The sequence below is a fragment of the Struthio camelus genome, chromosome 16 (assembly GCF_040807025.1).
Source record: "Struthio camelus isolate bStrCam1 chromosome 16, bStrCam1.hap1, whole genome shotgun sequence".
NCBI classification, from domain to species: Eukaryota; Metazoa; Chordata; class Aves; order Struthioniformes; family Struthionidae; genus Struthio; species Struthio camelus.
The window spans coordinates 584094-610765 of NC_090957.1; the positions used below are offsets into that span (position 1 = coordinate 584094).

A 26672-nucleotide genomic window follows, 5' to 3' on the forward strand; every position below is an offset into this window, starting at 1 on the left:
AACCCCAAATATGGACCTCCTGCCCCAAAACCTATTCCATACCACCAACCTGCCCCAAAACACAGACTTCCTGCCCCAAAACCAATCCTGTACCACCAATCCGCCCCAAAACACGGACCTCCTGCCCCAAAACTGATCCCATACTACCAACCTGCCCCAAAACACAGACTTCCTGCCCCAAAACCAATCCCGTACCACCAATCCGCCCCAAAACACGGACCTCCTGCCCCAAAACTGATCCCATACTACCAACCTGCCCCAAAACACAGACTTCCTGCCCCAAAACTGATCCCGTACCACCAACCCGCCCCAAAACATGGACCTCCTGCCCCAAAACTGATCCCATACTACCAACCTGCCCCAAAACACAGACTTCCTGCCCCAAAACCGATCCCGTACCACCAACCTGCCTCAAACACAGATCCCCTGGAACACAGACACCCGCCCCAAAACAGACCCTCCCAACCCCACAAGATCCCATAAAACCACCCCAAAAACCAGGCTACAAGGTCACCCCGGCTGGGCACAGCCTGCCCCAGCTCGGGGGAAAGTCACCGTCTTTATTGCCCGCGGCGGGAGGAGGGAGGCTGCACGCGGGGCCGGGACCAGGACTGGGGCCGGGAGCGGGGCCAGCAGCAGCGTCACGGGGCCAGTCTGGAGGCCAGTGGCGCACGGGGGGGTCCAGGGAGACCCCAGTCCTGCTCCAAGGGTCCATGGGGGATCCAAGGAGACCCTGGTCCTGATCCAAAGACCCTGGTCCTGCTCCAAGGGTCCGCAGGGGATCCAGGGAGACCCCGGTCCTGCCCCAAGGGTCCATGGGGGTCCAAGGAGACCCCAGTCCTGCCCCAAGGGTCCACAGGGGATCCAGGGAGACCCTGGTCCTGCCCCAAGGGTCCACGGGGGTCCAAGGAGACCCCAGTCCTGCCCCAAGGGTCCACGGGGGTCCAGGGAGACCCCAGTCCTGCCCCAAGGGTCCACGGGGGTCCAGGGAGACCCCGGTCCTGCCCCGGGGCGGCTGCCCTGTGCCGAGTCCCCGCGCGGGTCTACGGCCGCGGTGCCCAGTACCGCGCGTAGAGCTCCTCAAACATGTCGCGGCAGGGCACGCGGGCCCGGAGCCGGGCGCACACCAGGAAGGATCCGGCCATTTTGCGGTGCAGGGAGTAGGTCTCCTCCGGGGGCGGCGTGAGGCGGTGCCGCAGCATCACCGGCACCAGGGCCTGGATGCGGCGCGTGGTGCTCTGCGCCCCGAAGTCGAAGGGCCCCGCCGAGGAGAAGGCCTCGCCCAGGATCATCACAGCGTCCACGTGGGCCGCCTCGAAGGCCTGCCGGGGCGGGCACGGTTAGCGCCGGTGGCGGGGAGGGGGTCCCGGACCCCCCGTCCTCCACCCCGAGAGCCTCACCTTGGTCTCAAACCCCGTCAGGAACTTCAGGTCTTTGGATTTCTGGAGCACCTTGTCCCGGTCCCCGTCGGCCGCGGCCCTCACCACCTGCCGGAGGGAGGGCGTGAGGCGAGCCGGGGCGGGAGGGCCCCGGCGTCCGGCCACGCGAGCGCGGCCCGTACCTCGATGTAGTGGTCGGTGAACTCCTTGCCGAAGGAGCGGCTGGCCCCGAAGTCCAGCAGAGCCACCTGGAAGGCAGCAGGGACGGGGAGACGGACGCTGAGGACGGACAGGCCGGCCCCGCGCTCCGCTCCGCTCCCCTCCGAGAGCTGCCGCCGCGTCCCAACCCACTCCGCGGCGCAGCGCTTCCCAGCAAGCGGAGCCCCTCCGGAACTCATCCCCGGGGCCGGGGGACGCTCTGCCCCGGGCCGCAGCGGGGAGAGGAGGAACCAGAGGGAGCGGAGACCCTCAGTCCCGGCCACGCGAGCCGCGACCCGCCGGCGCAGCACGAAATTCGCAAGGCAGGAAAGCGGAGCTGCGCCTGCTCGGCCGGGACGCGCCGGGGGAAGCGGGCGCCCGCGGGGCCCCGGCCGACCCTCGCCCCGGGACAGGGCGGCCGCCTCACTCGGTGCTTCCCGGCGTCGTAGAAGAAGTTGGCCCAGTTGGGATCCGTCTGCATGAAGCGAAACTCGAAGAGCTCCCGGAGGCAGAGGCGCAGGATGTTGGAGCAGATCTGGGGGGCGAGGGATTATTTTGGACGAGAGAAGAGCAGGGCTTGCTCCAGGCAGGTCCCAAACCCGCGGGAGGGACGCGGCGGGGGCTCGGCCGCCGCCTCGGCACGAGGCGAGAGCAGCTTTCGGCACCGCGCTCCAAGAACCCAGAGGCGCCGGGTCCTTCCCGGGCCCGGCCGCGACCCGGCTGCTCGGGGACCACTCGCCTCGTCTCGGACGTCCTGGCTGAGCTCCAGGCACCGATCCAGGGGGACGCCGCTCACCAGCTCCATGGACAGCACCCGGGCCGTGGTCAGCTCGTCGATGACGCGCGGCACCGCGAAGAAGGGGTCGTCCCGCAGCAGCTGCCTGGGGGGGCGGCGGAGGCGGCGGTGCGGGGAGGGGCTGCGACCGAGCCGCCCCCCACGCCAGCCCCTGACGGCCCCCGCCGCGGCGGTACCTGAACGTCCGGGCGCAGCCGGCTTCCCGGTGATAGTCGCATTCCCACTCCAGCTCCTTCTGCAGGACCTGCAGGGTGTTGTCAGCGAAGAGGCCTCGGGGAGGCGCGAGGATTTAGGGGGCAGGCAGCGGCCCCCCCAGAGCGGGCAGGGGCCCCTCCCCGAGGGCAGGCGCTGGTGGGGTCAGGCCCGGGGATGTCCCTTCTTCCCGGGGCTCGGAGCTCACCTTCCGGCAGCGCGACGCTCATCTTGAGCAGCGAGAGCAGGTTGTCCACGTCGCTGCGGATGCTCTGGGCGATGCCGGGGTACTGCGGGGAGGCACGGGAAAGGGTGGACCCGGGGGTCGCGGCGCCGGGGACGAGCCCCGGCTCCCCCCAGCCCTTCGCTCCCCGTCTCCGACGCTCCAGCGCTGCCGCGCCTCACCTGGATTTTCACGGCCACCTCCGTGCCGTCCCGCAGCACGCCGAGGTGCACCTGCCCGATGGAGGCGGCCGCGAAGGGCGTCTCCTCGAAGGCCGACATCTTCTCCCGCCAGGCGGGTCCCAGCTCCTCCGCCAGCACTTGCTGCGGCACAGGGAGCGGGCGGCACGCGCGCTGGGACGCGCACGCCTGCGCGCTGGGACGCTCGGGCTGCCGCCTCCCTGCCCCAGGCCAGGGGAACGCGACCGCCGGGCGGCACCCGACGCGAACCCGGGGCTCCCGGGCCGAGCAGCCCCGAGGCAAAAAATCCTCCAGCCGCCACCGCGAGGCGGGGAAGGTTGGGAGCGCCGGGACGGCTGGGTCGTCCCGCCGGTGGCGGGGAGGGAGGGAAGGTCGCGGGGGGGCCGGCGCGTGCTCGGCGTGGGGCACGGAGCTACTCACGCTCGTCTGCCAGCTCGGCATGAAGTCGGCGCTCTGCCGCACGCGCTCGAAGATCCTCTGCAGCTGGGGGCTGAGGAAGCTGCTGTCTGCGGGGAGAGGGCGCGTGCCGGAGCCGGGGCCCAGCCGCAGCCACCCCAGGGCTGCCCGGCGCGGGCCCCCCCGGGGGGGGGGCGGTGGGGGGCACCCTACCTTGGATGCTCAGCATCTGCCCCAGCTTCAGCGCGGCGCCTCGCACCCGGCAGAGCGTGTCCACGATGCGCTCGGCGTTGGCCTCCGACAGGAAGGGGCTGGAGTCCAGCAGGGAGCCAGCGGCTGGGCGAGGGCAGCCCGCGTGAGCCCCCGCGGGACGGGCAGGGCCGGGGGGGCCGCCACGCAGGACCACCACCACGGGGGCCCCCCCCCCCGCCCCCACCCCGACCTGCGCCGGGCGCCGAGCCGCAGGCGCGTCCCGGTACTCACGGCTGGGCTGGCGCTGCCCGCTGAGCGTCGTCCGCGCCGCCTCGGCCAAGGCGCCCAGCCCCAGCCCCACGGCCAGCCCTGGGGAGGGACAGGGCGCGGGAGCGACGCGCTCGCCCCCCCAGAACCAGAGGCTCCTCCCGCCCGCCCCGCTCCTCCCGTACCTCCGAAGCTGGCCAGGCGGCCCAGGCGCGAGGCGGGCACCCTCCGCTCCCGGGCCCTGTGGCTGAGCTGCCCGGGGGAGGCGCGGGGCTGGCAGGGGGGCGCGCCGGGGGGGCACGGCCCTGCCCGCCCGCTCCCTGCCCTCGGCGGCGGCGGTCGCCCCCGCTCCTCGGCTCCCGCCTGCTGCCGGGCTTCCCGGGCCCGTCGGACGTCGTCGGGCGCCAGCGCCTGGAGGGCCGCGTGCCGGTGCAGGGAGCGCCCGGGGGGCGCCGCGAGCTGGGTGGGGAGGGCAGAGGTGAGGATCCCCCCCCCGCTTCCGCCCCACGGCGACCCCCAGGGCGTGGGGCAGGGCTGGGCACGGGAACGGGGGGTCGAAGGGTCCCCGTATGGGGGGGAGCAGGGGGTCAGAGGTCACAGGGTCTTTAAACAGGGGGAACCAAGGGGTCAGAGGTCTCTGTCTGGGGGGGGCCAGAGGTCACAGGGTCCCTCTCGGGGGGGGGGAACAGGTCAGAGGTCACAGGGTCCCTGTCTAGGGGGAACCAAGCGGTCAGAGGTCTCTGCTTCGGGGGGGTCGGGGGTCTCTAACGGGGGGGGGCATCAAGGACCAAGGTCAAAGGATCACGGCACGGGGGGTCAGAGGTCAGAGGGGACCAGGGGGTCAAAGGACTCTGCTTAAAGGGGTCAGAGGTCAAAGGGCTTCATCATGGCGGGGGGGGGGGCGAACCATGGGGGTCACATGAGCTCAGTGCGGCCGGGGGGGGGGGGCGGTGTCAGCGCTTGGGGCCAAAGGGTCTCTGTCCGGGGAGGGGTCAGGGGCAGGGGTCAGAGGTCAGGGGTCAGACTCACCCTCTCGCCGCCGGGGGGGCTGCAGGGGGCGGCGGGGGGGGTCCGGGGCCTCCCCGGGGGGGGTCGCAGCGGCGCCGCCCCCCCCGCGGCCCCCCGCAGCAGCGGCCACACGGCAGCCACCTGCGGGAGGGGTCAGAGGTCACGGCCCGCCCGCCCGCGGGGGGGGGGTCAGAGGGCAACAACGGCCGCCGCGCCCGCTCACCCCGCTCCGCGCCATCGCGCCGCTTCCGGGGTCAGCGGCCCCGCCCCCGCCGCCGGCCAATCAGAGCCTGACCTGCCTGCCGGCGGGCGGCCAATGGGAGAGGAGGGAAAGGGGAGGCTCCGCCCCCTGCCGGGAGGGCGGAGCGGCGGGGGGGGGGGCTGCAGGAGCGCGCATGCGCTGCAGGCTGCGGGGTGACTCTCTCCCCCTCTCCGGCCCCATTGCACCCTGCACCCCATTGCACCCGGCCTCATTGCACGCTGGACCCCACTGCACCCGGGACCCCATTGCACCCGGCCCCACTCCACCCGGGACCCCATTGCACGCCAGCCCCATTGCGCCGGGGGCCCCATTGCACCCTGCACCCCATTGCACCCGGCCTCATTGCACGCTGCACCCCACTGCACCCGGGACCCCATTGCACCCGGCCCCACTCCACCCGGGACCCCATTGCACCCTGAACCCCATTGCACCCGGGACCCCATTGCACTGGGGGCCCCCCTGCACCTCAGCCCCATTGCACCTGGCCCCACTGCATCGGGGGACCCATTGCACCCGGGACCCCACTGCACCTGGGACCCCACTGCATGCCAGCCCCATTGCACCCTGCACCCCATTGCACTAGGGGCCCTATTGCAGCTCAGCCCCATTGCGCCCGGCCCCACTGCATAGGGGGTCCCATTGCACCCTGCATCCCATTGCATCCAGCTCCACTGCACTGGGGGACCCATTGCACCCCAGCCCCATTGTGCCTGGCCCCACTGCACCAGGAGCCCCATTGCAGCCTGCACCCCATTGCACCCTAGGCCCCATTACACCACAGGCTCCATTGCACCCAGGACCCCATTGGAGCTGGGCCCCACTGCACCGGGGGCCCCATTGCACGAGTGGACCCATTGCACCCTGCACCCCATTGCACCTCAGCCCCATTGCACCCTGCACCCCACTGCACCCAGGACCCCATTGGAGCTGGGCCCCAGTGCACCAGGGGACCCATTGCACCCTGCACCTCACTGCACCCATCCCCATGGCAGCCAGGGCCCCATCGCTCCCTTCATGCACCTCCCAGGGGTGCTCTGTCCCTGCTTGCCAAGCCCCGCCCCTCCCCAAGCCCCGCCCCCCCATGCAGCCCCAAGATCAGCAGCGGCCGCGACCCCTCTGGGACCCCCAGGTAGCCCCGTTCCCAGCCGGTGGGTGGGAAAGGACCCAGGCGTCCGGGCCCCACCCCCAGGCAACCCCACCCCTGCCTCAGCCTCCCCCTTAGCCAGCGACAGGGCCGCAGAGGGGACCCAGGTGTCCGGGCCTGCCTTGGCCGTGCCTCAGTTTCCCTAGGCTGGCTCCCAACGCTGCGCGCGGAGCAACGGCGTCGGGGCGGCGCGGGGGTCCGCTGCGGTGCAGCGGGAACCGACACGAGCACGGCTCAAACGTTCGCCTTTAATCGCGTGTGCGGCCAGGGCGAAGCAGCGTGCGCGAGCCTGGCGCGGGCTCGGCCCTTCTCCGCGCCCGTTAACGGCGCTTCCCGGAGGCGAGCGGGACAGCGAAGCCTTCCCCGGACGCAGCGGCTGGATCGGCAGCGGGAAGTGTCCTGGCTTCCCCCCTCCGCAGCAGAACCGGGGCGTCTTCTCCCTCCAGGACCGTCCCCTGCCCGCGCCGGGGGGGGACGCGGCGGCGCAGAGCAGGGCGGGCTCGCCGGCAGCGAGCCGGGACGAGGCCCCGCGTCGCCCCCACGTCGCGGCGGTGGCTACACGCCGGGGGCCGGGGGGTGCAGCAGGACGGCCTTGCCGCAGAGCCCAGCCCGCACGCCGCCCGCCGGCACCACGTAGACCTTGCCGTCGCCCGCCCGGCGCGGGCTGAAGTCCGTCAGCTGCGCGTTGCTCTCGTGCAGCCGCCCGTAGCCCCAGAGCTGCACGCGGCGGCTCTTGCCCTGCTTGGCCAGCAGGAAGACCTCGGCCAGCTCGTCGTCCGGCGGCAGCCGGGGGGGCCCCGGGCCGGGGTGGAAGAGGCCGGGGATCTCGGCGTCCTCGCGGCAGCCGGGGCTCAGCGCCGGGCTCCTCGCACCCAGCAGCGCGCCTGCAGCGGAGCCGCCGTCAGCTCTGCCGCGGGGCGACCCCAACGTCCCCGCAGCGGGGCCAGGGGCTCCCTGGCGGCGTCCCCCCCGCCCCGCTCTGCCGCCGGCGCGGACGTACCTGAGACCACGGCCCAGTGGGCCTTGTGGCCCTGGCGGCAGCAGGGCTCGTGGTTGCTGTCCTCGTCGTAGCTGGGGCGGGCGTTAAGGGGCACAACGGGGGCAGCGCGGCGCGGAGGGGGCCGGGGCCGCGCGGCTCTGCCCGGCGGCGGGAGGATACGGCACGAGCAGGGGCCGGCCGGCGGCGAGGTGCCGCAGGATCCGGGGCCGGTTGTCCCCCTCCAGGCCCCCCGAAAGCAGCTCCGCGCGGCACGGGAACAGCTCCTGGGCCAGCGTGGCCATGTCAGCCGCTGCGGGGGCACAGAGCGGGCAGGGAAATCCCGGTGGTCCCCGCCGCCGCCCCGGCACGGCGCCGACGGGGCTCGGAGCGGCCCCCCCGCCGGCCCCCCTCACCTGAGAACATCTCGCCCTGGGCGGTGAAGGCCCGGTCCCGCGCCGCCTGCACGATCTGCTCCAGCGAGACGCCCTGCGACGGCTCCAGCAGGGCCCCGGCCATCCACAGGGCCACCAGCCCGCACCTGGAGGGGGCCGAGCGGGGCCGTGGGTGGCCGGGACCCCCCGGCCCCCAGCCCCGGCCTCCCCCCACCCCACCTCGACACTTACTGGGGGCCCTCCTGGATGAGGGACGGCACCGGGCGGTGGACGAGGAGCCACTGCAGGTCGCTGCTGAAGCTGGGGGGAGGCAGAGGCTCAGCAGGACCCTGGTGACCTGCGGGGGGGGGGGGGGAACATGGCCCACGCGGGGTCCAGGACCCCCCCCCCCGGCCACCACAGGGGGATATCGCCACGGTCCGCCCCGGGACCCCCCGTCCCCCAGGTCAGGCCGGGACCCCCCGTCCCCCAGGTCAGGCCGAGCTCCCCGGGTCCCTCCTTTCCCCTGGTTCATGCCGGACCCCACGGACCCCCCATCCCCTGGGACCCCCCATTTCCCTGGGTCATCCCGGGACCTTCCAGGACCCCCAATTCCTCAGGACCCCCCCATTCCCCCGGATCCATCCCAGGCCCCGGGACCCCCGGGACCCCCCGGGTCAGGCCGAGCTCCCCGGGTCCCTCCTTTCTCCTGGTTCATGCCGGACCCCAGGGTTCCCCGTCCCCCAGGACCCCCCTCAATCACCCGGCTCATCCCGGGCCCCTCCGGGACCCCCAATTCCCCGGGACCCCCCATTTCCCCGGGTCATCCCGGGTCCCCCCATTCACCGGCACCCTCCTGTCCCCCGGGACCCCCCATTCCCCCGGATCCGTCCCAGGCCCCGGGACCCCCCGCACCCCAGGCCCCTCCGGGACTCCCAATTCCCCAGGACCCCCCCCATTCCCCCAGGTCCATCCCAGGCCCCGGGACCCCCGGGACCCCCCGGGTCAGGCCGAGCTGCCCGGGACCCTCAATCCCCCGGGACCCCCCCCGGTTCATCCCGGCCCCCGGGACCCCCCGGTTCAGCCCGGGACCCCCCCGGGCCCCGGCGCCCACCTCTCCCGGCGCCGCCGCAGCAGCTCCCGGAGGTCGCCGCCGTCGCGGTCCGCCGACTCCGCTCGCTCCAGCGCCTCCCGCAGGAAGCGGCCCGGGGGGGGCGGCGGCGGCGGCGGCGGCGGCGGGGGGGGGGGCGGCGGCGGGGGGGGCGGGGCGCACCGGGCGGGGGCGGGGCCTGGCGGCAGCACCGCCCCGGCCCCGACCAGGGCCATCCCCTAGGCCAAGGTCAAAGGGCGCCCGGGCCGGAGGTGAGAGGTCATGGCGGGGAGAGGGGTCAGAGGTCAGGCCGCCGTGCGGCAGCAGCACGTGCCCCCGCGCCGCTGCCCTCGCGCGTGCTTCCGGCCTCTGCTCCGCCCCTTCCGGGCCCCGTGACGGAGCCGGCCAATCGGACCAGACCTCGCCGACCGCGCTCGACCAATCGCGCAGGTGGTGGGCGTGGCCGCCCGCCGCTCCGCTGGGGAGGGGGCTCCTCAATCCCGAGGGAGGGAGGGGCGGGCGGCTCCCAGGCTACGCGTTCTGATTGGCCGCCCCGAGACGGGTCACGCGGTTCTCATTGGCCGCCGAGCTAGCGCCTGCCGCGTTCTGATTGGCGGCCCTCGCTATTGGCGGGCGAGAGCGAGGCGGGCGCGCTGCTATTGGCGGGCGGCGAGCAGGGCCTGGCGGCGGCGGCGGCGCGCTCGGGGCCCTCGGTGAGTGGCGGCGGCGGCGGGTGCCGCCGGGGCGCGGGGCGGAGCGGGAGGGCCCGGGCGGGGTGGCGGAGGCGGCAGCAGCCCCCGCCGCCACCGGGAGGGGAGCCGAGAGGCTGGACGGGCCTCACGGGTGTCTCCACATCCGGGTCCTCCCCCCCCCCGACCTTTGGGGGGGGGAAGGACCCGGATGTTCCCCCCCTCTACTGGGAGGGGGAAGGACCCGGATGTAGTGACCCCTGGGGGGGTATTGACCCCTTCCTCTCCGGGGGGGGGGGGTCAGGGATCCTTCCCCCCGCCCCGAGCCCGGCTCTGGGGCCCGGTTCCTCCCTGAGCCCTTGATCTGGGGGGGGGGTCTGGGGTCTTCCCCCCCCCCCCCAGGGGGTTGAACCCTACCATGGGGGTGTCTCCTCCCTGAGCCCCTGATCGGGGGGGGGGTCTGGGGTCTTCCCCCCCCGAGGGGGTTGAACCCTCCCATGGGGGTGTCTCCTCCCTGAGCCCCTGATCTGGGGGGGGGGTCTGGGGTCTTTTCCCCTCCTGGGGATATTTAAAGCTTTCCTGGGGTTTTTTCCTTCTCCAACCCCCTGGATTTGAGGGGTCTGGGGTTTTGCTCCACTCCAGGGGAATTTAATCCTTTCCTGGGGCTGTTTCTTCTCTCAAGCCTCTGGGTCTGGGGTCTTTCTCCCACCTTGTGGGACACGCCTAGACCCTGGACCCTTGCAGGGACCTATTAGCCCCCACGCCAGGAGGGCTCGAAGGGGGTGACCCTCTTGTTTCCCCCCCCCATCATTTGCACCCGGGTTAGGGTTCTCACTGCCTGTGGGGGCACAACTGGGACCCGCCGTCCCCCAGTGCCGTCGCAGCCCTCTCCAGCCTGGTCTCTCCTCGCAGATCCAGGTGTCACGTGTTCAGCATGGCTGTCCAGGACGCACGCCCCAACCACACAATCTACATCAACAACCTCAACGAGAAGATCAAGAAGGATGGTGAGGGGCGGCCTGAGCAGGCAGAAGGGGAACGCGGGAGGGGTGAGGGGATCCTACCTTCATCTAGGCCCTGGGGTGCTTGTGGAGGCAGCTTTTTCTTTGGTTTGTCTGAGAAAGGTCAAAGTTGTTTGGCTGCAGAGGGAAACGGCCCATCTGTCTCCAGGAGGAGGCCTGCTCTTATGAGCAACAGCTGCTCATTCTCCTTGCTGCTCAACACGTGTCAGACTCGAACTTTGTCTCCTAGAGCTGAAGAAGTCCCTTTACGCCATCTTCTCCCAGTTCGGCCAAATCCTGGACATCCTGGTGTCCCGGAGCCTGAAGATGCGGGGTCAAGCCTTCGTCATCTTCAAGGAGATCAGTAGCGCCACCAACGCGCTGCGGTCCATGCAGGGCTTCCCCTTCTACGACAAGCCCATGGTGAGCCCTGCCCACCGCGCTGCCGGGAGCCGGCCCCCTGGGTCCGCAGTGCCCCCCTGACGTGTTTTCCTCTGCCTTCCCTCCGCAGAGGATTCAGTACTCGAAGACAGACTCGGACATCATCGCCAAGATGAAGGGAACCTTCGTGGAGCGTGACCGCAAGCGGGAGAAGAGGAAGCCCAAAGGCCAAGAAGCTTCCTCAGCCAAGAAAGCGATCGCTGGGGCTGCGGCTCCGGTTGCGTCCGCAGTCCAGGGAGCCGTTCCCGTGAGTCAGCTGCCCGGAGCTGCCGCAGAGAGGGGATCGGAGCGCCGGGGCCGCGCTCGGGGCGGGTGTCGGGGGTCTGGGCGTTGAGCTCGTCTCTCTCCCGCAGGGAATGCCGCCGATGAACCAGGCGCCCCGCATGATGCACCACATGCCAGGCCAGCCGCCCTACATGCCGCCACCGGGCATGATCCCGCCGCCCGGCATGGCTCCCGGTGGGATCCCTCCCGGGGCTATGCCCCCCCAGCAGGTGATGCCCGATGCCCGGACAGATGCCCCCAACACAGCCGGGGGCTGGGCTTCTCCTAGCGCCCCAGTACGGGCACTGGGAGCCCAGGTGCATGCGGGCCGAGAGAGAGTCCAAGGGAAAACGTGCCAGCCCCAAACCTCACAGGCTGCAGGGTGGCCCTGTCGCAGGAGAGGGGCAGGGAACGGGACTCGGGGCCTTCCCTCAGCTCCTCTGGGAGCGCTGCGGGAGGCCAGGAGGTGCCCAGCTTCCCCCCAGAGCCCCTCCGGGCTGACTCCGGCTCTCTCAGCAGCTCTCGGAGAACCCGCCCAACCACATCCTCTTCCTCACCAACCTGCCCGAGGAGACCAACGAGCTGATGCTCTCGATGCTGTTCAACCAGTGAGTGCAGGCCGGGGCCGGGGAGGCTGCGGGCACGCGGGGAGGCACGGCGGGGGCGGTCGGGGCCCCTCTCACTGCCCGTGTCCCCCGCCAGGTTCCCCGGGTTCAAGGAGGTGCGCCTGGTGCCGGGCAGACACGATATCGCCTTCGTGGAGTTCGATAACGAGGTGCAGGCGGGAGCCGCCCGCGACGCGCTGCAAGGCTTCAAGATCACCCAGAACAACGCCATGAAGATCTCCTTTGCCAAGAAGTGATCTCGCAGGCACCGAGCTCCCAGGACTGCTCCCTCCCCCTAGCCCTGCCTCTCCGTCCCCAGCCAGCCCCCTCTGCGGGGCTCGCTCGCTTGTTTTTCCCTCCCCTAGAAGGTAAGTCTGTCCCCGAGGCTGGCTGAGTCTTTGCCCCCCAGCCCCTCTCCTTCCCCCGCGGCACCCCGGGGTCGAACGGAGCCGGACCTCCGCCTGCCGCATCCACCGCGCTGCCGGGCGGGTAAGTGACGCCGTCCCACCGCAGAGCCTCGCGCCGCAGCGCCCCGGCAGCGCCCGGCCTCTCCGGCTCGGCCACGGGCCGACGGTTGGTACCAGGGGGAAGAGGGCGGTGGCGGGGAAGGGTGACGGCAGCGACCGAACCTGTCTGCAAAGCATTGTACCCAGAGTCTGTTCCTCAGACATTGCACCTGGAGCTTTCTGTTCTGGAATAAAACCCTTGTTTAATTTTTCAAAGGGCTCCCAACGCTGTTTCTTTGCCGCGCGGAGTCTGGGGCAGCAGCGCCTTGTTTTGTGGGGAGAGGAATGGTCTCGGCCTCGCTGCGTTTCTGCTGAGCCCTGAGTCTCGGAGCTGCCCGCTCTGCTCTGGGGGGGGGGGGGGGGGGTCTTGCCGGGAATCGGACGGGGGGCGGAGGCGAGGGGGCCGCCGTGGCGCGTCAGAGCCTCGCACTGCCTCCGAGCGAGCCCTTCCCCGCCCGGCTGCGGGTGCCCCCCTCCCCGTCGGCGCCGGGCTGGGACAAAGGCCCCAGTGTGTGCCGGAGGGTGAGAGAAGGGGCCGCCTTGTTCCCGCCCGGCTCCCCCCCGGGAGGGCCGGAGGCAGGACGCGGGGCGGGTGCCCGCCTTCCCCGTCGCCCTCTCCCGCCGCCAGGATGGCAGCGGCGCTCCGGGCCGCCCTGCTCTGCGTCCTGCTGGTCCCCGGTGCGGCCGGGCAGCGCGACAGCCTGGCCGAGAGGAAGGCCTGCGCCGACGAGGAGTGCAGCCGTGAGTAGCGGTCCGGGGCGGGGGGCCCGGCGGAGCCCGGGGCTGACCCCGCTGCCTCCCGCAGACCCCATCTCCGTGGCTGTGACCGTGGCGGATTACATCGCGCCCGACTGCCGCTTCATCCACCTCCAGCGGGGCCAGGTCGTCTACGTCTTCTCCAAGCTGCGGGGCCGGGGCAAGCTCTTCTGGAGCGGCAGCGTGAGTGCCCCGGGGGCCGGGGGGACCGGGCGGCGCCGCGCCGCGCCGTCCTGCCCCGACACCGTCCCTGCCGCCCGTGCAGGTCCAAGGCGACTACTATGGCGAGCAGCCGGCCCGCCTGGGCTACTTCCCCAGCAGCGCCGTGCGGGAGACGCGCAGCCTGCGGCGGGCGGCCGTGGAGCTGGACACGGACGTGAGTGCTGGGGAAACGCAGGTGGCCGGGGTAGGGGAGGGCTTTTTTTTTTTTTCCCCCCCCCTCCCCACCTTTTTCTGCTCTCTTCCCTTCCAGGAGTGGGATTTCTACTGCCACCGCAGCCGGCGCTGAGCCCGGCCCTGCAGCCTCCCGGGCTCCGCGCGGGGCTGCTCCCCCCTCTCCTGAATAAACCTTGGCAGCAGCACCTGCGTGGGCCCCTGCGGGACGGGGGACAGGGGGGGCCGTGGGGCGGGGGGTGCTGTGGGTCCCACCTGGCCTGGGCCCCCAGGGGCCAAGGGAGCTGGGGGAGCAGGGCAGGGTACTGCCCCTGCCATCGCCCCTGCCCCCCCCCCCAAAAACTGCCCCTGCAACTGCCCCTGTCCCCTGCCATTGCCCCTGCTCCCCCAAAACTGCCCCTGTCCCCTGCCATCGCCCCTGCCCCCCCAAAAAACTGCCCCTGCAGCTGCCCCTGTCCCCTGCCATTGCCCCTGCTCCCCCAAAACTGCCCCTGTCCCCTGCCATCGCCCCTGCCCCCCCAAAAAACTGCCCCTGCAACTGCCCCTGTCCCCTGCCATTGCCCCTGCTCCCCCAAAACTGCCCCTGTCCCCTGCTGTTGCCCCTGTCCCCCTATAACTGCCCCTGCCCTCCACAACTGCACCCATCCCCTGTAATTGCCCCTGCTCCCCCATAACTGCCCCCACAACTGCCCCCATCCACTGTAATTGCCCTACTCCCCCTGTAACTGCCCCTGCTCCCCCCAATAACCGCCCCCTTGCTGCCCCAGGCAGCGCTGAACCCGCCGACCCCAACCCAGCGGCCCGGCCCCGCCCCCGCGCTTGGCCCCGCCCCCGGCGCCTCGCCCCGCCCCCGGCGCCCCGCCCGCGCAGGACACGGAAGCGGCTCGTCTGGGCGCCGCCATATTGGCGGGTGCTGGGCGCCGCCATATTGTGCCCGCTTCCCTTCCGCACGGCCCGGCGGCGGCAGGAGGCGGCGGCAGGAGGCGGCGGCGGGGCCCGGCCGGGCGGCGGCGGCGCCAGCCATGTCCGAGACCTACGGTGGGTCGGGGAGGGAGGGCCCGGCAGGGGCGGAGAGGCGGCTGCAGCTCGCGGCGGGGGGCTCTGCGGGGGCCCCTCTGTGGGGCGCGGGCTACGGAGGAATCGGGCCCTATAGGGAGCCTGTGGGGGCCCTGCGTGGGCTGTAGGGCCCTGCGTGGGCCTCTCGGTGGGGTGGGGGGGTCTGCGGGGCCCTGTGTAGGTTGGGGACCCTATAGAGAGCCCGTGGTGCTCTGTTTGGGGTGGGGAAGGGGTCTGTGGGGCCCTATATGGGATGAGGGCCCTATAGGGAGTGTGTGGGGCCCTGTGTAGGGTATAGGGTTGTGCTTGGGGTCCTGAGTAGGATGGGAACCCTATAGGAAGCCTATAGGGAACCTATAGGGCTCTGTTTGGGATGGGAGGTGGGGTCTGTGGGGCACTGTGTAGGATTTGGGGCTGTATGTGGGGTGGGCGTCCTATAGGGAGCATATGGGGCTCTATGTGGGGTGGGAGGGTCTGCGGGGCTCTGTGTGGGGCCCTGTGTAGGCTGGGAGCCCTATAGACACCCCATGGGGCTTTACGTGAGGTGAAGGGATGTGTGGGGCCCTGTGTAGGATGGGGGCCCTAAAGCCCCATGGGGTGCCTATATGTGAGGTGAAGGGATGTGTGGGGCCCTGTGTAGGATATAGGGCTCGGTGGGGGGGGCTGTGTGTGATGAGGGCCCTATAGGGAGTATAGGGGGCCCTGTATACATCGGGAGGCGGGGGGCTGTATGGGATGGGGGAATGTATGGGGGCTCTGCGTAGGGTGAGGGCATAGGGGTTGCCTATAGGGCTGGGGGGGGGTGTCTGAGGCACCGTGTGGGCCCCTCTGGGCGGTGTGGGGCACGGGGCGGCCTGGAGCAGGGATGGGGCGGGCGCTCGGGGCGGGCAGGTTGCCCGTGGGCCAAGGCAGGATGTTTCCTCTCCCCCCTCCGGCAGGGCCGGCGCGGGGCAGGTAAGGTGCCAGCCCAGGCTTTGCCAGGTGCTTTCCGCTCCGTCGTCCTCCGCGCCGATCGCTTACATCGCACGAGACGGAGAGCCGACAGCAAACCTGGCGCCTCCAAACCCTCCCCGGGCAGAAGAGGGGGGGAAAGTCCCTGCTCCGCCGCTGGCACGCGGCGGTGAGGAGCTGCCCTTGGCGCTCGCGCAGGCGAGAGCGCGTGCCCCGGCGGGGCAGGGCGCCCCGGGGGCTGGCAGGCGGCGCGGAAAACCCCGACCTGCTCGAGACCGGCTTCGGGGGAGTTTTACCTGGGAGTTGGCTGCTTAATCATTAAAGGAGAGGAAAGTGGATGCGTTTGTGCGTGCGAGAGGGAAGAAGAGAGCAGGGAGGGTGTTTTTGTTTTGTTTTGTTTTTTTTTTAATTTCGATAGCTTTCAATTCCTGCCCCGGTGAGCGTGCACACGCTGATCGAGGAGTCCTTCTGTACGGCCATCTGCTCGCGCGCTGCCCGCAGGCCCTCCCAGCACGCCTTGCCGCGTCCCCTCCCCGCGCTGGAGCAAGGCGCAGGGGAAACAGGAGGCGTCCGATTGTGCTCGGCTTCGGATTTGAAAGTTCCCGGCTTCAGTTCCCGCGGGACCGGTTTGTTCCGGGGGGGGTGAAGTGCCACGAGTCTTGCTGAGCCCGCGGTGATTTGTCTTGCCGTTTGCACCTGGCTTGGGGGCCGCGTTCGAGTTGTGCTCCTCGCCAGAGCTGTTTTCAGCAAGAGACGCCTTGGAAGGAGCTGCGTCTCGGCGCCTGCAGCCCCGGCCCCGCGCGGACACCGCTCCGCGTGGGCGAAGGCGACCTGCGCGTAGCGCAACGTCCCTTCCGACTCTGCCGGGTTAATTAATGCAGCCGTGAAGGACGATCGGGCCTACGCGGTGCCTTTTCCCTGGCGCTGAGGCAGCTGAGCTGCAGGTGCATCCTCCTCCCCGTTAACTTTTACTAGTCCAGCCTCCCCCAGCCCTACGGGCAGGGCGAAATGACGGGGTAGACCCAGCCTCCAGCACCAGCTGGGCTAGGGCAGCCCTTATGCGGCTTTCAGTTATGGGCATTTCCCACGTAACTCAGGAGAAAGTCTTTTCTTTGGGACTTTTTTTTTTTATACTGTGGGTTTTTAAGTACTTTGCATATACACGGCTTTCCCCTACGCAGCTAGTACCTGTGGTTGTGTTTATGGTGTTTACTGAAACAGGTGGGAATAAACCGCTCTGAAAGCGCGGTTCGTACAGGGGCTGCTGGGGCAGAGCTGGGGCCCGCAGCCGCCCCGAGCCCGCCGAGAGATCGGGGCAGGGAAAAGACGCCCGAGTCCCCGGCGTCCCCGCTCGAGCCTGCAGACTCGTTTCTCGAGCTGCGCCCGCGTTTCGCCTCTGATGCCCGGCCTCGCTGTTAGACGAGCAGACAAGGGTGAAGTTCCTCGCGCTTCTCTCCTCTCTCGCCCCGCGGGAACGCTCCCTGGCGAAAGCGGGCGCCAGCACGTTTCCCTAGCCGGCGCGGGAAGGGAGGGACCGCGCACCTTGTGAAGACGGCGGTGTTTGCTGGGAGGACTCTTCTCCCCAAGTGCGTGTTGACTGTTTTGGGAGGCTCTGGCCACGCGAGCCTGGCTCAGTCCTGTGAGACTCTGGAATCTTGTGGAATAAACTTACCCTTATCTCGTGATAACGGCGAGATAACAGACCCCAGGTAGCTGCCTTGGGGTGCTAGGATCCAGCTGCAGCTCGGTTAAGAGCGCTGTTTACTGGCAGTGCTTTATGTTCCTGTAAAGGGCTTGTCTCATGTTCCTGCTGCATATTTTATCAGGGAGGGGAAGAAAAGGAGCTTGGGGAAGCACAGAGGGAAAGTCGAGGAGAGCAGCTTTCTCTGGACTTAGGGAATGTTTATTGTTTAAACGCTGGGGGAGTCCAGGAGTGATATCGACCCAGGTAGCGCGCGGAGGGCTGGCTGCCGCGTTGTGTTTTCCGTTGTCTGCAGCCCTCTCCCGTCTCTTACTTAGCAGTGACAGGTAGGCAAGGCCTCCTCCCTGCCTCCGTGCTTGCAGCTGTTAGTGACTGCCTTCTCCCTTCCTCCCCCCAAAAAAAAGGCTAGAAAAGGGCATTTAATTCTGACCGCCTCACGGATCCCGCTCGCTGCGCGGCGCCTTGGTCGGCGGAGGGATGACAAACCTCGGTGCGCAACAAGCAGGAGGGTGGAGGGAGCAGTTCCTTCCCCTTTCCTCCAGGGACCGGGATGGTTTGCGGGAAGCGCCTGCGGGCTCTGGGCCGTGCTGCTCCGGGCCGAGGAGCTGGGCTGTGCCGCTGCCTGTCCCTTTCCCGGGAGTCAGTATCCCAAGCACGCAGGGTTCAGAGGGTTTAAGTGCCTGGGCCTTTTTGCCTAATGCTTTTGTTTGGCGTTGAAGCCAAGGCTAAAAATCCTTCTCGGGGATCCCTGGGAGATGCCCGTGCGGAGCAGCTGCGCTCCCCGCTCCTGCCTTCCGCGTCCGTTTCCCAAACGCGAAGCGAAGGAGCGGTGAGTCCGCCCGGGTCGCCGCGCGCTCGGGGTCGGTCCCGGCGAAGCCGCGGCTGCCGTGTCGCAACCTGGAGAAACTTGCCGCGAGCAGGGGGAAGCGTTTAGCCCGGCAGAGCAGGAGGAGCGGTGTGGAGTCGTTGGTGAGTGCAGGGGCATCTCTGCGAGGGAGCGGAGCGAGCCACGCGGAAACGAAGCAACTTTGCCAAGGTCAGCTGTGGAGCTTGGCACAAAGGCGTGCGAGGCCTTTGTTTCCCTCTGCGGGGGCTGTTTAGGAAACAAAGATGCCTCTGCTCACTAGAGTTATTCACCGCAAAGTTCAGATTTTCTCAGCTGTTCCCCCATCCCACCAGTTTGTGCATGCATGCATGTTAAAAAATTTGGTTATTTTCTTCTTCAGATTTCCTCTTCAAGTTCCTTGTGATAGGAAGCGCTGGAACAGGGAAGTCCTGCCTCCTCCATCAGTTCATAGAAAACAAATGTAAGTTGCTCTCTCTTGAACGTCACTAACGTGTACGTTGTCTCTCCTGACCGGATTTGTCTTTCGGAGTACTGAAAAACTCCGCTGAAATATTTCTCTGTAGAACCTATTGCCAGAGGAAAGAAACACTGTTCTGTAGCCTCAAACCTACGCTGCCAGGCCCAGCGATGGAAACGCTCTTTTATGTTTTGATGTATTAATAGAGCTTTGCCATGAACCTCTGAAACTTTAGGATTCTCCTTTGAAAACTTACTTCCTTTTTTCTAAGGGGAGAGAGGCAAGTTTTGAGCCTGCCTACCTGGAAGTGAAATGCCAAGAACCGCTCTTACGTGGTGGTTTTCAGACTCAATTTCACATGCGTGGGCATGGTCCTTGCTTCCTCTCTTCAGCCAATTACAAAATCACGTTGTAATGAACTTCCTATGCCAGTGAACAATCTGGGCAGCATAGGCAAATTGTGCCAGAGCACAAAGGTGTTTGCCCCGAGGGACTGAAACCGTCAGCACACAGCGACTGTCCCTCTGCCCCGGGCATTGCCGTTACCTACCAGGTTTGGCAGAGCAGACTTCTGCTAGCGGCCGGCCGGTTGCCAGCATTAATCTCCGCAAGGTTGCCGCGCAGCGCGGCGGTGCTCGTGTGGCACTAGAGATGCTTCTCCTCCGCGGGTGCGACTTGCGCAGCGCTGGAAGTAATTCAGGGACTTTGCGCTTAATGCAAAACCTTTGTAGCTTCCTTGCCGCGTAGTCACGACTTCCTTTTTTGAATGCCCTGCGGTTTCAGGGCGCTATTGCTGTTGGCAGAGCTCGGTGAGGTTGCAGTAGTGGGAAGGGAAGGGGAAGGCCAGGACTGAGGGGTGCGGGCAGAGGGCTGCAGGTGGGAATGAGGGACAGCAGGAGGGCTGAGCTGGCTGGGGATGGTAAGGCTGTTGGCAGCTCTGTTGTAGGGAAAGGAAATCTCCTCTGTGCCTTTCTTGAGCTAATGTTCTCTGGCCTGAATATATACGTTTATTTCCCCTTCTTTTTTTTGCCCCTTTGTCTGCTCTGAATGAAATGATTTGAGATTGCCATTTCTGGAGCTGCAGCTATCTTGTGCATTGGTGCTTTAATGACTCGAAGCTGAGGTGGTGGGGAGAAGCGCTGCTTCTTTTGCCAGTTTCTAAAACATCAAGCACAGTCTCTGCAAGCCACCTCTTTGTTCTGCAGTCAAACAGGACTCGAATCACACGATTGGCGTGGAGTTTGGCTCCAAGGTCGTTAACGTAGGAGGGAAGACAGTGAAACTGCAGATCTGGGACACAGCTGGGCAAGAAAGGTTCAGGTATAAGAAAATGTTTCCTCTTAGTGAATTGTGGTGTCAGAGCCTATGGATTAGCTTTGAAATCATGCATAAGCACTTGTCATGTTCAAAATCCTTTAGGTTTTGGGTTGTGGGTTTTTTTTTTGTTTTGTTTTGTTTTTTCCTTCTCATTTAAGCCCTTTCCAAAGTGGGTGAAACATGGATGCCTTTGGAAATGCAGCTCCCTTGGCTAAACCGTGCAGTATGTGAAATGCTGGGAAGTATCAGAACTTGCCCAATGTCTCAGCTAGCAATTGCTTTTGGCCTAAAAAAGAATGTCAGTGCCTTGCCTGAGTTGAGAGCCCTGATAGCACTGGTTCCCTAGATTTGGGCCCTTTTTTTTTTTTTTTTTTGTCTCTTGCCCGAGTCACCTGCTGTTGCGGAGCCATATGAACTGTCTTGTACGTTGGCGTTTGGAGCAGGCTCCCCAGCTGGGAGCAGCCTCCGCAGAGGTGGGAAGCGGGTGGTCCCATTAGTTTTTCCTGACTTCCCATTGCTTTCTTGACTCTCTCTGGCAGCACAGCCTGGGAAGGAGGGTCGTCTGAAGAGCTGGGCTGCACCCCAGCTCTTCTTGAATCCCGAGGAACAGGGCCAAGAGGGGAAATGCAGGCTCCCCTGGATGTGCCGCCGCTCCCATTCTGTCTTCTCTCTCTGTTTAGGTCGGTGACTAGAAGCTACTACCGCGGTGCAGCTGGGGCGCTGCTTGTGTATGACATTACCAGGTAGGTAGCAGCTCCCAGGTGCCTGATTTCCCTCCGTGTCTTCCCCCAAGCCGAGGGGCTGCAGGGAGCTCGTGGATTAGCTGTGGGCCCTCTTGGCACTGGGGAGAAAAGCTCTCAGCGTGCCCCTCTGCCCCCCTTCCAGCCGGGAGACCTACAACGCGCTGACCAACTGGCTCACGGACGCACGCACTCTCGCCAGCCCCAACATCGTCATCATCCTCTGCGGGAACAAGAAGGACTTGGATGCTGACCGGGAGGTGACGTTCCTGGAGGCCTCGCGCTTCGCCCAGGAGAACGGTGAGGGCTGGGAGCGCGGGGGTGGGGGGCGGTGACAAAAGCGCGCCCGTCGGCCAGGTTGTGGGGCCATCGGGGCATCCCGATGTGCCGGCAGTGTCCTGAGGATAGGCGGGGGCTCTGGGCTGTTCCCCCGAGGCTGTGGGGTGTCCCCTGGCTTGCAGAGCTCCCCTCCCGGAGCTGTGCAGGAGCAGCAGCGCAGGTGCATTCGCATGTTGCTGTGTGATCCTGGATTTTGGTGGCAGCGAGATGATCTGATGTGGGTTTTGGCTGCAGGGAGATGATCAGATCCAGGGAGATGGGAAGAACTGTGCTGCTTTCAGGCTCTGGTGCTGGGCCTGCCTTGTGTTTTGCCCGTCAGTGGGGTGACTGTGTTCCTGGGCAGCGGTTCACCACTGGTAATTGCTGTTGAAATAACCAGCATGTTTCACTGCCTCAGAACTCATGTTCCTGGAGACCAGTGCCCTGACGGGAGAGAATGTAGAAGAAGCCTTCTTAAAATGTGCAAGGACCATATTAAACAAAATTGAATCAGGTATGGCACTTGGCTCTTTGACTTGGGTTTCTAAGGGCTGGGAGGAGGGAGAGGAGTTTAGTAGCAGTGAGGTTTGAATCCAAGCACAGGGATTGCCTCTCTTCACCTCCTGTGTTTTCCATCAAAAACCTCACGTTCTTGAAACCAGCAAGTGAGGTGCATTCCTGGGAAAGGCTCTTGCTCCGCTTTTCCCCTGCGGAGTGACTCTCCTTCCCCCGGCACAGGTGAGCTTGACCCGGAGAGGATGGGCTCAGGGATCCAGTACGGAGATGCCTCCTTGCGCCAGCTGAGGCAGCCGCGGGGAGCTCAGGTGCAGACCAAGCAGCAGTGCAGTTGCTAGAGGCCGGCTTGGGCATGCCTAGGAATCCGTATGCAAGGTGAGATGGCCGCGATGCGCCCGGGCTGGGGCAGCCTCGGCGTCGGGCTGGCTGCTCCCGAGCCTGCCGGGCAGGGAAGCCTCCCTGCTCCTGCTCAGCATCCGTGGAAAGCCTGTTTCTTCTCTCCCTGCCAGGACCATGTGCCTCGCTCGCCGAGTCCCCTGCTTCCCAAGGAGACCCCTTGCCCCTCTCCTCTGTACCATCAGCCCCTCCTCATCCGAGAAGCCCTGGGACTCTTGAGTTTACCTCCGTGGCAAACGCCTTGTTTGATTGTATTTGAGGTGGCTTCTGTCAAACACTCCTCACCCGCTGTTCGTCCGTCCCTCGTGGTGTGAGGCCGGTACGCCCCTGCCCTCGGCCGCGACGCCGGCGGGCCGGCCGGCTCCTCTGCCCGGCCGCCGTCGGCCCGCTGCCGCTCCGGGCAGCGACGCTCTCCGTGCCGATGCGAGGAGGCGGCGCAGCGGGCCAGGCGGGCGCCTTCGCGGCAGCCTTCGTTTCTGTGGGTTGTGCTGTCCACCCGTTCCCCCCCCCCGAGTAGGTTGGGTTTTGTTGTGCTTGTTTAAAGATCTCCCCTGAGATGCTACTGCTGGGTGACGGTAGCGTTTTGGGGGCACCTGAATGAAGGGGGAGGGCCCGCCTTGGCAGCAGAGGGATCGGGGCCCCCGGCCGTTTGGGCGGCCTTCGCGGTGCGCCCGAGACCAGAGCATCAGCGGCGGCTTGGCTTGAAGCGCCTTGGAGCTAAGAGTTGCGAGTGTGCCTGCCTGGCCTCTGGGTTTTGCCTTTTTTGTGTTCTTCGGTTTGAGTTTCTGCTCCCCCCCCACCCTGATCGGAGAAGGTGTTTTTTGGGAAACCGTGCAGTCAAGCACTCCGCCTCCGCCCTGAATTAGGAGCGGAGGCTCCTCGCTTGGAGGACGGGAGCTCTCTGCCTTTGCTGTTTGTCTGCCTTGGGTGCTCCCGCTCGCCTTGTCCCTCTGTCCCCAGCAGGGAGAGCCTCTCCTCTGCTTAATTCTCCTTTGCTGGAGCCGCTTGGCCTCTTCCGCCCCGGGTGTGTTCACCGGGCTGAAAAGCCGCTTGCAGCTGTCTCTGCTTACGTGAACTCGTCTTGCCTCAGCGCTGTTTTGCGTAGGACGTCTGACGAAGCCAGCGAGGGCGGCAGCGTTGGGAGAGACTCCGGCCAAGCCCTCGCCGGCGTCGGGCAAGACCCGTGAGGCTCGCGACGTACCCGTTCGCTGCCGCGGTAGATCCCAGCCCAGCCGGTGAGCGGCCTCCCCGGCTTCGGGGTGCTGGGGTGGAGGAGCGGCTCGGGCAGGGGGTCCCCGCGGGGCGGCGAGCCGAGCCCACGGCCGTGTGGCCGCGGGGAAGCCGCTTTCCCCGGGGCTGGGCTCTGCCATCCTCCTCCCGTGCTTCGGGGCAGCATCTCTCCCTTTAGCCCCATCCGTCCAGAGCGAGGTCCCTCCGTTGCCGATCCGTATCCGCCGCTGCGTTGAGCCCGGCGGGGGGTAGCCGAGCGCCCCGCTGCCATCCCGGGGCGCTGGCCAGCAGGCGCGCGCCGGCCATGGGACGGTGCACAGGCATCTCCGCGCTGGCACGGCCGGAAGAGCTGCAGGCCGGGCCCTTCGCCTCTGGCCGCGTCCCACCGCGCTGCGAGTTTTAAACCATCTTTATTTTGAAAACATCTCCAACCAAGCGGGGAAAGAAAAATCCACCTTTCCCTGCTTGGGAGCGTGTGTGCGTCCCTGTCCTTGGCCAGGGAGAGGCGGGGGTGGGTTTTTCTTTCTTTCTTTCTGCTTCTGTTTGTGTTATTTATTGCACTTGCTTGGGCGGGGGGGGGGAAGAGGGCCGTGGGGTGGGGAGCGTCTGTGGTCCCTGAGCCCGTTTGCATGCGCCGGTCAGCAGGAGGACGGGGGAGAGGCTGTCGGACCCGACGCAGTTTCTGATTTAGCCCAGGTTCGTTTTCTTCTCTTTGAAATGGAAAAAAAACAAAACAAAACAAAAAAGCAAGATTCCCTCCACCTCCAGGCTGTGAAAATGTGACTCTCATACATAAAGTATTAATGTTTTCCAGTGTGCGGCTCCTGCTGCTTGTTTGTGCGTGGCGGAGGGGTGGGAATCAGTGCCAGCGGGGCGCAAACACCCAGTGCGGGGCCGTCCGTGGCGGCAGGATCAGCCCTGCTGCATTCGGGACCCCCCAGGCGCCTGCGCCGGTGGAGCCAGGGCAGTTCGGGAGCCTCCTGCTTCCCACACTGAGCCCCAGGGTGGGGGGTGACCCCTCGCCTTCCCCCGGTGCAAATCCAGCTTTACGGGGCGGCACTCGCACGCGTCCTGCAGGACGCCGGGGTCCCTGCGCAGGGTTGGGGTTTTCTCCCCAGTTTCCAGCTCGGGGCAGCGGCAGGAGGCTCTGCCCCGCTCCCGGGGCGCGGAGTTAACGTGGGACCCAAAGCCAGGCGGGGGGGGGGGGACCGAACCTGGCCGGGTCCCCCCACCCCGGAGCTTGATCATTAACTTAACGGGGCCGGTTAGCGGGACCCGGCCGCGGAGCAGACAGCTGGGGGTCGACGGACCCGCGTCCGCGTCCCAGCGTTGCGAAAGCGCCTCCTGGCACCGTGCCGGGGGCGCCGCGCTCCCGCGAGGCTCCGGCCGGCCGCGGCAGCCCTCTACGACGGGGGCGACGTGCTGCCGGTGGAGGTGAGGGTGCTCGTCGGCTCCCCGCGGCGGTGGGGGCTCGGCCCGGGCGCCCGGCTCAGCCGGACCTGCGGCCCCATCTTCACCGTCCCCCTGGGCTCCGGCTGCTCCAGGGGGCTCCGGCGGAGCACGCCGAGGCGTTCAGCGGCCCCCGCGGCTTCCCAGCCGTGCAGCCGCGGGAACGGTGAGGCCGGCGGCAGCTGGGACGCTTGGATCCCCCTTCCCCGGCGTGGGGTCAGGGATTTGGGGAGGGGGCGCAGCAGGACGCCTGGGCCCCGGCACGCGCTTCACCAAGGACACACTCTCCAAAACCACCGTCAACCTGTTCTTGGGGACGGAGACCGTCAGCTCCACCATAAAGTATGGGCTCTGCGTCCTGCTCTGGCTCCCCGAGGTGGAAGGTAGCAGGGGGGACGGGACGGGGGATGGCGGGGCCGGCGCAGCGCTGACCCGCGGCCCCCTGCCCAGCCCGGCTCCGCCAGATCGACCAGGTGATCAGCCCCCACCGCGAGCCCCGCGTGGAGGACCGGAGCCGCGTGCCCTACACCGACGCCGTCATCCACGAGATCCAGCGCTTCGCCGACGTCGGGCCCGTGGGGGTGCCCCACGTGGCCACGCAGGACGTCCAGCTACGCCATCCCCGAGGTACCGCCGTGGGGGGACGGGCAGCGTCTCCGGGGCACCGCCGGGTGCAGCATCCCCGGGGTGTCGTGGTAGGTGGCAGCATCCCTCGGGGGCTGTGGTGGGGTGCAGCATCCCTGCGGTACTGCAGATTGCAGCATTCCTTGGGTGCCAGGGTGGGGTGCAGCATCCCTGGGGTACCACGAGGTGCAGCACCCCCAGGTGCTGTGGATTGCAGCGTCCCTGGGGTACCACAGTGGGGTGCAGCATCCCTGGGGTACTGCAGATTGCAGCATCCCTTGGGTGCCAGGGTGGGGTGCAGCATCCCTGGGGTACCACGAGGTGCAGCACCCCCAGGGTGCAGCTCCAGGGTGCAGCGGCGCCGCGGCAGCCGGCCTCCCCGCACCCCTGGCCCCTCTCCCTGAGTGCCCAGGGCACGAACGTCGTCCCGCTGCTCTGCACGTCCCAGTTCTCCACCAGCCAGTTCGCCAACGCGCAGGCCTTCGACTCCGGCCACTTCCTGGACGAGACCAGGCGCTTCAAGCGCAACGAAGCCTTCAGGCCCTTCTCCGCAGGAGAGGGGGCCGGGAGCGCGACGGTGGCTGCAGCCCCGGCGGGAGCCCCGCTGACCGCCGTCGCCCTCGCCGGGAAGCGCGTGTGCCTGGGCGAAGGCCTGGCCGCCACGGAGCTCTTCGTCTTCCTCACCAGCGTCCTCCAGCGCTTCAAGCTCAAGGCCGAGGGAGGGGGACCCGGCCGACATCGACATCAGCCCCGAGTCCAGCGGGCTGGACAACATCCCCCGGCCCCACCGGCTCGCTCTGCTCCGCGCTGAGCCCCGGCCGCCCCCCGCTTTGCTCCCCAATAAAGGCACCGTCCTCTCCCCGCGCCCCCGCTTGCACCGCCGGCTGGGGGGGACGGCGAGGGGACGACTGCGCTTTAGGTACGAACGGAGGCGGGACGGGGCCTCGCCGGCAGCTCTGGGGGACGCGGAGGCTTCGCTCTTCTTGCGCGCCCCGTCCCGCCCAGGAGGTGCCCGGAGGGGAGGCGGCCGGCTGCTGAGCTCGGCACGGGGCCGATGGTGCAGCCCCCGCCGGGGCAGAAGCGAGGGTTAACCGGGGCGGTGCAGCCGGCCGTGCAATCAGCAATTAATGATTAAGCCCGCCATGCAATCGATAATCAATGGGGAGGCGCGCCGTGCCGCGATAACCGATGACTGAGCATACCACGCAATCAGCGGGCCGGGCCAAGCAGGCTGCGCAATTAGCAAATGGGCAATTAGCGCTAGCTGAATGCGAAGCCAGCCACGAGCAAAGGGCGGCTGGCTGCTGTGGCGCGGTGCCGACGCTCAACCCCAGCCCGGCCTGGGATCACGGGGATCAGGGACCGGCCCTTAATTAGCTTTATTGCTAGGGGCTGCAAGGAGGCGAGGTGGCGCGGGGCCGGGGCCGACCCGGGGGGGCTGGTGAAGCCCGGCGCTGCCCGTCCCGCTCCCCCGCGCCGGCGAAGCCCGGGGACAAGATCCGGGCAGCGCTGGGCCGCGTGGATGCCGGCCGCGGCGTAGGGCACGGTCACCCGGTCCGTCTCCTCCTCGACCTTGGCTGGGGGGTGCGGGGGGGGTTGGCACCGCGCGGCCCTGCCAGGACCCCCTTCCCCCCGGACACCCCGCGGCTGCATGTGGAAATCTGCATGGTTAGTTTGTTTTTTAGGCGTGAGGGTTTGGTGCTGATTAACCCGAGGG

General features: G+C 67.6%; 6 protein-coding genes across 7 annotated transcripts; 4 read left to right on the top strand and 2 right to left on the bottom strand.

Annotated features, from left to right (window-relative positions):
* Positions 1–503: 503 nt before the first annotated feature.
* Positions 504–5089, bottom strand: COQ8B (coenzyme Q8B). Its single transcript, XM_068910534.1, has 13 exons — positions 5075–5089; positions 4873–4992; positions 4029–4302; positions 3868–3945; positions 3598–3720; positions 2971–3494; positions 2774–2855; positions 2550–2643; positions 2317–2458; positions 2005–2112; positions 1562–1627; positions 1401–1487; positions 504–1322 (listed from the first exon to the last, which is right to left on the bottom strand). The coding sequence occupies exons 1-13, from the start codon at positions 5087–5089 to the stop codon at positions 1044–1046; spliced, it is 1992 nt and encodes a 663-aa protein (XP_068766635.1). The 3' UTR covers positions 504–1043.
* A 1402-nt stretch (positions 5090–6491) lies between these two features.
* Positions 6492–9057, bottom strand: ACTMAP (actin maturation protease). The gene is made up of 6 exons (XM_068910626.1): positions 8722–9057; positions 7860–7928; positions 7650–7774; positions 7417–7546; positions 7258–7328; positions 6492–7141 (listed from the first exon to the last, which is right to left on the bottom strand). The coding sequence occupies exons 1-6, from the start codon at positions 8931–8933 to the stop codon at positions 6813–6815; spliced, it is 936 nt and encodes a 311-aa protein (XP_068766727.1). The 5' UTR covers positions 8934–9057; the 3' UTR covers positions 6492–6812.
* On the top strand, positions 8998–12419 carry SNRPA (small nuclear ribonucleoprotein polypeptide A). Of its 2 annotated transcripts, none has more exons than XM_068910629.1 (7): positions 8998–9410; positions 10299–10393; positions 10638–10810; positions 10899–11075; positions 11182–11322; positions 11612–11700; positions 11795–12419. In XM_068910629.1, the coding sequence occupies exons 2-7, from the start codon at positions 10321–10323 to the stop codon at positions 11952–11954; spliced, it is 813 nt and encodes a 270-aa protein (XP_068766730.1). In that variant the 5' UTR covers positions 8998–9410; positions 10299–10320; the 3' UTR covers positions 11955–12419. The 2 variants fall into 2 exon arrangements, with proteins under 2 accessions (XP_068766730.1, XP_068766729.1); XM_068910628.1 differs by having other exon boundaries at positions 9165–9410; positions 11609–11700.
* Positions 12420–12646: 227 nt separating this feature from the next.
* Positions 12647–13540, top strand: MIA (MIA SH3 domain containing). The gene is made up of 4 exons (XM_068909407.1): positions 12647–12944; positions 13009–13142; positions 13225–13335; positions 13432–13540. Exons 1-4 carry the CDS (start codon positions 12833–12835, stop codon positions 13465–13467), a joined length of 393 nt encoding a protein of 130 aa, XP_068765508.1. The 5' UTR covers positions 12647–12832; the 3' UTR covers positions 13468–13540.
* Positions 13541–14266: 726 nt separating this feature from the next.
* Positions 14267–23695, top strand: RAB4B (RAB4B, member RAS oncogene family). Its single transcript, XM_068909411.1, has 8 exons — positions 14267–14390; positions 18288–18368; positions 19571–19685; positions 20363–20425; positions 20568–20722; positions 21159–21254; positions 21479–21631; positions 21766–23695. Exons 1-7 carry the CDS (start codon positions 14375–14377, stop codon positions 21592–21594), a joined length of 642 nt encoding a protein of 213 aa, XP_068765512.1. The 5' UTR covers positions 14267–14374; the 3' UTR covers positions 21595–21631; positions 21766–23695.
* LOC138061299 (cytochrome P450 2C31-like) lies at positions 21625–25814 on the top strand. The gene is made up of 4 exons (XM_068910535.1): positions 21625–21631; positions 24322–24714; positions 24782–25026; positions 25368–25814. The coding sequence occupies exons 1-4, from the start codon at positions 21625–21627 to the stop codon at positions 25764–25766; spliced, it is 1044 nt and encodes a 347-aa protein (XP_068766636.1). The 3' UTR covers positions 25767–25814.
* The last annotated feature ends 858 nt before the right edge of the window (positions 25815–26672 follow it).